The 8,892-nt window shown below is 38.8% G+C and overlaps 1 protein-coding gene across 1 annotated transcript in view; it reads left to right on the forward strand.

Annotated features, from left to right (window-relative positions):
- Positions 1-8,202, forward strand: part of arid3a (AT-rich interactive domain 3A) — a 158,558-nt gene extending 150,356 nt beyond the window's left edge. The window contains exon 7 of the mRNA XM_072482675.1: positions 4,317-8,202. Coding sequence (XP_072338776.1) covers positions 4,317-4,471 — 155 coding nt within the window. The 3' untranslated portion in view covers positions 4,472-8,202. The remainder of the gene's footprint in view (positions 1-4,316) is intronic.
- Positions 8,203-8,892: the final 690 nt, after the last annotated feature.

Raw genomic sequence — 8,892 nt, forward strand, 5'->3', positions numbered from 1 at the left:
GTGCTCTGTGAGCCCTATTCACCTCCAAGGGCCGGGAGAATGCCCCATCCCCCAGCAGCTTCACAAACATGTCTGTGATGTATGCCGCAGCAACCATTCCTTTGGACCCTTCCGGGAGCCCGACGATTCTTAGGTTCTGCCGGCGGGACCTATTCTCTAGGTCCTCCAACTTCTCCAGGAGCTTCTTCTGCTGGTCCCTCAGCATCCCCGCCTCCAGCTCCACCGCAGTCTGATGTTCCTCCTGCTCAGCCAGCGCCTTCTCCACCTTCTGGATCGCCCGATCTTGGGCGTCCAATCTATGCTCCAACCGCTCAATCGACTCTTTGATCTGGTCCAAGCAGTCCCATTTCTGCGTAGCAAAGCCTTCCTGAATGACATGCATCAGCTGCTCCATAGACTGCTGGGTCGACAAGCCAGAGGTCCGAACCTCCGCCAATGCTGTCTTCTGTTGCAGCTGCAGCCCAAGTCTTCTCTATCTTTTCGTTTCTGCCCTTACGAACACTTCTAGTCCTTCTCATCATGCACCGAAGTGGGAATTCGATAAACAATTGCCACTAACATCCGTTTTACAATTCAAGTCCAGTAAAAAAAATGGGGGAAAGGTCCAAAAGTCGGACCAGTGGCGGGAGCCACCAACTGTGTGACTTACTCCTTCATAGCCGCCACCGGAAGTCCTTCCTTAATCAATTTAAGTGGTCCTCTTACCCCATGACCAAAAAACTAGTTCAAAAGGACTAAATTTGGTTGACTCATTAGGTCCCTCCCTAATTGGAAACCGTACAAATTGAATTCCTTTATCCCAATCTTCTGGATAATCGTGACAAGCCCTCAACATTGTCTATAATGTCTGATACCACCTTTCTAATGCTCCCTGCGATTCTGGATGGTACACAGTTAATTTAAATTGTTTTATTCCTAAGCTATCCATAACTTTGAATAACCTTGAGGTAATATTTGATCCTTGATCCGATTGTATTTCTGTCAGTAGTCCATATCTAGTAAAGAATTTAAGTAACTCCTTCACAATCTTTTCAGCTGTAATATTACGTACTGAAATGGCCTCTGGACACCTAGTAGAGCCATCCATTGTCGTCAAAGATATTGATTCCCACTTTTCGTTTTCGGAAGCGGTCCGACGGAATCAATTAGAACCCTTGTAAAAGGTTCCTCAAATGCTGGAATGGGTATTAAGGGTGCAGGTTTTATCACTGTTTGAGGTTTCCCTATCACTTGACATGTGAGACATGATTGACAAAATTTAACTACATCTTTATGTCGTCCAGGCCAATAAAAATGTTTTGGGATTTTAGCTTGGGTTTAGCTACACAATCCGAAAAAATCCCAGGATATTCGTCCTTCAACACTTCAGTTGTCTGATTTTCCACTGGCTTATCAACTACCATAGGCATCACTCCCACCTGCGATCCAGCTTTCTCATTACCCAAGATAAACTGTATTCCTGGACAAGATAGTGTCTCTACTACTCCTACTACCACTTCACCACTCTTCACTGGACTTTTCAACCGTACCTTATATAATGGAACACTACACTTCTCACCCTGAATTCCACATATTACCACCTTTTCTGGCAACATTCTTCCCAAACGACATAACTCCTCATCTCTTCCCATTAAAGATTGACTAGCTCCCGTATCTCTTAAAATTGTGACTTCTTTACCTGCTCCTTCTGATACACATGAGTAAACTTTACCCACACAAGTAAATTCTTTAAAGAGATCTGGCACTTCTAATCGCCTCTTGATCAGGCTATACAATCTCTTGCACCTCCTTCGCTTCACTTGGGCTTTCCTTTACCACTTTAACAAACCCCACTGTCTTATCCTGTTTTACCACATCAGCCTTCACAGTGCTTTTCTTCAATCACCAACACTGTGACTTTACATGGCCTAGTTTATTACAGTGAAAACAATTGAAACTTTTCATGTCTCTGCCACCCTCCTGGCCTTTTTTTTTTAAGTCTCAGGTACACTCTCCTTATTATCTCCCATCAGATCACCTTTACCTTCACCACTTGAGTATTTCTCATGTCCCCAGTTTCTGTCCCTCACAGGCGGAAACCGATGTCGGAAACCAAGCTTTGATGTATGATTATAATCATCTGCCATTTCTGCTGCTAACCTCACAGTTTTAACCCTCTGCTCTTCCACATGAGTTCTCACTCCATCAGGAATTGAATTTTTAAACTCCTCCAAAAGCATAATTTCTCTGAGAGCTTCATACGTTTGGTCTATTTTCAAAGCCCTTATCCACCTATCCAAATTACTCTGAGCCTTTCAAACTCCATGTATGTTTGACCAAATTCTTTCCTTCAATTTCTAAACCTTTGTCTGTAGGCTTCCGGCACCAGTTCATATGAAATGAAATGAAAATCGCTTATTGTCACAAGTAGGCTTCAAATGAAGTTACTGTGAAAAGCCCCTAGTCACCACATTCCGGCGCCTGTTCAGGGAGGCTGTTACGGGAATTGAACCGTGCTGCTGGCCTGCCTTGGTCTGCTTTCAAAGCTAGCGATTTAGCCCTGTGCTAAACAGCACCCAAGTTGGATTTTTTTACCACCTCCTAGGTCCCTGATACCTCCTCCCGTTGTGATGCAAACACTTCACTAGCCCTACAAATCAGCTTTGTTTGAATCAGTAATACCCACATGTCCTGTGGCCATTTCATTTGTTTAGCCACCTTCTATAATGAAATGAAAGAGGCTTCTACCTCCTTCTCATCAAACCTTGGCAATGCTTGGACATATTTAAATAGATCCCCACCAAGCCTTCGACTATGACGCTCTTTCTCACTATCCTCATCACTATCAACCAACTGTACGTTTCCCTTTACGTCTGCCAATTTTAACTGACTGTCATGTTTCATGGCCATTTTCTAAAGTTCAAACTCTCTCTTTATCTTTTTCCCTGATCTGTATCTCCCTTTCTCTTTTTTTGTTCTGCGAGGGTTATTCTTTTCTCCTTTCTTCTCTCTCCTTTTCTTTTCTCTCTCTTTCTTTCGTATTCAAGCTGCTTTAATTCTTTCTCATGTTCCATTTGTTTAATTTGTAACTGAATTTTTGCCATTTCCAATGAGTCAAACTGTATCTCAGGCAACTTTAAATGCTTAGCCACCGCCATAATTACCTCATCTTTTCACATTTTGTCAGGTAATGTTAACTGCAATGTTTTTTGCCAAATCTAACAGTCTGCTTTTCGTCTCCGTCGATAAGGTACTGCGTGTGACCGTCTCCACACCCAAAAGCTTCAGAGCCTGTGAAAGAGCCATTGTCCACAACACACTCTCCATTTAAACTAAAATACCACACCTGAAAAGCAACCACAATATGCTCACCCCTCACTGTCTTTAAGTTCACCAAGCCAATAGATAGACTTTTATCCCCTCGAGCCCCCAATTTGTTATGGGCCAGGGTTTAGAGAACCCCAAAGTGTAGCATGGAGTTCACCTGACCCACAACTTTTAATAGATTGTGGTATGGGAAGCACACGGCCCACTCTACAGGAATGGTAAAGCAGAAATGGAAAAGTATTTTTTAAAGCAAAACAATGTTTATTCTATGAACTCAAGTTAACCTTTTTAAAACGTACAGTGAACATCTTAGCAACCATCAATTCAAATACAACCCTCAAAGAATACAAGTAATCCTTAATAACTTCCCAAACAACATCCAGAAGACAAAAGAAACACCTTTTAACAGAAGCACATTAGGTTTACATTCGAACATTTAAAATTCGGAATTCACCAAATGATCAAGAGATAATCTTTTATGGCAGAGGTATCAACAGTACACCTGCTCTGTCTGGCTTCAGCTCCAACACTGAAAACGAAACTAAAACACACCCTGCAGCAAACAGCCTAAAACGAAAGTAAAAAGCTGACAGACAGCCCAGCTCCACCCACACTCTGACATCACTGATAAACACCCATTTCTTAAAGGTACATTTCTTAAACACCCATTTCTTAAAGGTACTCTCACATGACACTCCAAACATGCCTTTTTAAACAAAGTATTTCATAAAGTTACCTGCATGTTGCAGCTTTGTTTCTAAAGATGCTGGAACTTCTCCCCTTTCCTGAACTTGTTGCAGTAGAATTAATTGTAACCAGACAAGTTAATCTCCAGTTTATTTTCTATGGTGTTGAGACCCCCACTAGAATGCATACAGCTGGTCTGGTGCTGATTGTTTCTCTGGCATAATTATTTTACCCGACTGAAATGTTTATTGCAATCAAGTTACAAACTTGATGGCTATTTCCAGTATTTTAAATTAAACATGTATTTCACCTTTTTTAAATAGGTGTTCTGTTTGGTCAAGGACCTGGCGTATCTGGTGTATCCAGCACCAAAGGAAATTGTAGCAAAAATAACAGTTCCCAAGGCACACCTGGTCTGTCTGTACCTCGGACACCTACCTCCTCATCATCACATACTTCGAACAACTCTTCACCGTGAGACTGCAGCTGTAACTGCCAACTTCTTGAGCACAGTGCATCACCGCCAAACACTTTAAAAGGAGTTCTCAGGCTTTTAACTCTCAAGGAAAATAACTTTTGATAACACGAGGTTTCAATAGAATGGCCAAAACTGTGGTCCAACAGTTAAGAATAATTTAACTCTGCTTATAAACTTTCTTGGGTTACTGAATGAGATCCAGGAGCAGCTATGTACTACTAATACCTCAAATATCTACTCAGTCTTTAATCAAGATTTATCATTGGTTACATTTTTCTTTTTGGCCAATTTCAGCGTTTAAAGAATATATATGTATTTCCATGATGTGCTATTTTAATTGAGATTTATAAGTGAATATTGATATTTTTTGAAGGAAAAGAAAATTTCAACTACATCTACGATATTCTTATTACTTTTGGTATGTTCAGTTACTGCCGAACAAGAAAGGGATAAGCTATTTCAATGTTTATCCATTTATATAGATCATTCTTGTACATGTAGCAATACACAGACTTTTACAGCTGTTCAACATATTTATTATATACAATACCTTTAATATATTTTACTTACCTTCACATCACAGGACTCTAATACAGTGGAGCAATCTTGAGGTCATTTTTTTCTGGCAAATGTAATTAAGATCTTAAAGGAGCATTCCATTCTCATCAAATTCTGGACATTGTAAATAGCAATTTGGGAGGAAAAATGGTAAATTTTAACAGTGCTGCTCTTGTGGTGTCTCCTTTCGTTCTGATGGTATATGTTTGCACAAATCTCCAATGTGCTTTCATATCTCTCAAATCATTTTGAGTATTTAGCAGTGCTGAAACTGCAAATTGCTTCATGTTATGTGCTAAGAGCTGGAGCATCAACTATTACATTTTCTTGAAATGACATAGAACTGAGCTAACATTTTTGACTTGTCATCCTCCAGAAATATTAGTGTCAGTTTTAAAAATTGCATTTTGATGAAGGCAGGATGGAATTCTGCCAGCTAATCTCCCTAAAGTTTTGCTATGACAATGAAGGGGAAAATTCATTCAGATTTACTGTGCCACGAAATATATATATGGTTTTATTTTGTAAATGCAATGTTATAGAGTAGACTATTTTCAAAAAATGCTAAGGACATCTAACATATAAGGTATTGTTAGTTATTAAATCACTCTTGATTGCAAAACATACCTCAGCTAAAGCATTAGCAGAGCAATAAACAATAATAGAAGCTTATACAAACTTATAGTCACAAAAGCTTTGTGCAGACATTGATTTTATCAGTTGGATCTTGAGTGTTCATGATTGGTATTGGATTTGCTGGTCATTAATCTTTAGTGAGCTCCACTGCATTTACTGTAGTATTTAATGTGGCATTTGAAGTAAAACATTTTATACAGAAATCAACTTTGCGTTCATACTGTGAAAATACACCATTTTTAGAGTGCATCACCATTGAAGCAGATATTGTATGGAAACACGATCCTGCCTGAAGTTGTATAAAAATGTATATCTAGAACAATAGATATATATCTACATCTATCCTAGGATTCTGAGGCTATTGTTGCAATGAGAGTGAAAACCTGCCTTAATCTAGTGTTATATGTTCTTTGTGAGGATGCAGTTAACAAATTCAGTATTTTATTTGTAGATTTTCAACCAAATGCTTTAATCCACTCCATCAAAGCAATTGTTTGTTGAACAGCAAATTTTCCTTTTTCATTTATTTACACTTACACTACGGGTTATTCCTATCAGTTGCCAAATGTGATGTACTGCCTTCATCTTTAGTGTGCTAAAGATAGCATGGCAAAATGCTGAAATTAATTTTGGGTTATCATATTGAAATTAATGAAAAGCAAATATTGCTGGAGGCAATATTTTACTTCTGATGAGTGTTATTGGGTTTTACTGGCTGTACTCGATGGCTTGGGAGCGATGGGGTCTGGAATTATTGAAATCCAGTATCAGCTTCTTGAAGGAACTATTCCCATTAAAATAATTAGTTGCAACATGCTGCAATGCTGATAGCATGCTCTATTAAAATGTGCTTTCTTTATTCGTATGGTTTACTACAGGTAGTATTAGAGGTAGTATTCCACTATATTGTCCTATCTCTGATTATTAGGAGTCAAATATAATTTACTTTTCTAAAGTATGATACAAGTGAGCTTTTTTGCAGTCATTGGTGATGGTTATATTGTGAAATTGGGTTTAAATCAATTTTTAAGATTGGTGAAAAAGAACCCACACTGGCTTTACAATAAGACATGAGGTTGCTGCATAATATAGAAATACTTGGACAAATCATATCACCTGAGGCATTTTTAAGCTAAAAGTATAACTAATCCTAGGCATGGAATGTGCTTTTTATTTTTGTCCCCTACTGCCAAATTACTCCCCTCTCTGCCAAGTTTTCTCCTCCTCTTCTGAAGGTCTTATCTCTTGTTGGATATGATTCGATAGGTAACCAATATGTAGTCCGTATTGGCAGGCTATTTGACTGTAATGAGCATCATAGCGATACCTGACCCAATCCAGCCGGCGCATATGGGCTTCCAGCTTCCATAAGTTGCTGGCTAGTGATCAGTGGTCGACCCTAACCAAGAGCACTGAAGCCATTTGTAATTGAGCAGATTTTGACAGTACTTCCTTGGATTTTTACTTTAGAATTTTTTGTCTGCTAGACTGGGATCTGCTAAGAAAGAACGAGCATTTATATAGCACATTTCACATCCTAAGGTTGTCCAGAGCACTTCGTTGTCAATTTGTTTTTATGTAGTTGCGGTTCTATAGTCAATGCAACAGCTAATTTATACATAATAAGATCTTGCGAACAGAAAAAAAAATGTATTAATTCATGGGATGTGGACATCAATGACGAGGCCAACATTTATTGCCCAATCCTAATTACACTGGATGATGAATGGTAGAAAGCTACCACCTTGACGACAACTGAGTGGCTTGCTAGGCTGTTTAGGAGACCTGTTAAGAGTCAACCACATAGTGGGTCTGGAGTCACATACAGGCCAGACTGATTTAGGGGAGCAGATTTCCTTCCCTAAAGGACATTATTGAACCAGATAGGATTTTACAACAATCCAGTAGTTTTATAGTCATTATTAATTATATTAGCATTTTTCCCTTGATTTATTTAATTAACAAAATTTAAATTCCACATTCCGGATCATTAGTCCTGGCTTCTTGATTATTACACCACTAATATAACCACTAGACTACTGTACCCTTATGATGAATGATCAGTTTTTCTTTTCAGCGGTGTTGGGTAAAGGAAGAATGTTGACTGGGATACTGGGGGATCGCTGCTGTTGCAATAATGCTAGCTTTTTTAAAAATCCTCTTTTGAACAAGTGGCAGGGCCTTTGTTGTTTATTGGCATGTTATTAAACAACCTCCAACAATGCAGCACCTTTTCAGGACTACATAGAAATGTCAGTTAAATCACTTGCTCAAGTCCTAAAATGGGGTTCGAACCAGATCCTGCTAATTATTCAAATATTCCGTATTTCAGTCAAGACTTGCTTGTTTCTAGGTACTAGATTTGCAGCTGGATAATGTCAGGTGTTTATGAAAGAAGGCAATATTAATCACTGGGCACAGTGGTGATGCTTCAATTAGTGTTGAGGTAGTTTTCTCATTTTCATTTGTCATATGTTTCCAACATTTTGCATACCCACTTAAAGCAGGTTATAATATGCAATAAAAGTGTTAGATTATTTTATTTCCTGTAATATTTTCTCCAAGTTTACATAATTAAACTAATAATGCAGTTAAATATATTGATAATACTGTTGATTCTGAGACGTAAAGATATGTATCTTCATAAATTCTGTCTTTTTACTCTGGCACTAAATTTAGTTGCAGATAACTACCTCATCCTTCTATAATTATCAGATTCTATTTGGGAGTAAAAAGAATTCACTGAATGCATTATCAGCTTGCCAGGAAGGTGAGTCTGGGCAATTGTTTTGCCCCAGTGGAGCTGCTTTTGGGTTTATTGGGGGTGGGGGGGGGAAAAGAGTGAATGATGGGGGAAGGGGGAGGGGCGAATAAAGTATTGCAATGAGGCCAGGACCTGCCTGCCCTTGGGATCTTGACCTTTTTACATTGCAACAAGATAGCAGTAGGAAATAATCTATTAAATATGCAATTTCCTGTCCCTCATAATAAAGCTTTGCTACTCTCCGCTTTTACTGCTGTGATAAAATGATAATTTATGTTCAGAGATAATAGTGCAGAGAGGTTATATTGGCTTTTTAAAAAAAGATCGATATGTTGTTGTAGTTGACCTGGTGACCTAAGCCTTTTGGGGATGTGATGGATACTCAGTTGTTGCTGGCAAATGTAGTTCTTGCTTTGTATGGCGACGAGCTGTGCCAGATTGATTTCTTTTTTGTAATTATTGC

This window comes from Scyliorhinus torazame, chromosome 18 (assembly GCF_047496885.1).
Source record: "Scyliorhinus torazame isolate Kashiwa2021f chromosome 18, sScyTor2.1, whole genome shotgun sequence".
Lineage (NCBI taxonomy): Eukaryota > Metazoa > Chordata > Chondrichthyes > Carcharhiniformes > Scyliorhinidae > Scyliorhinus > Scyliorhinus torazame.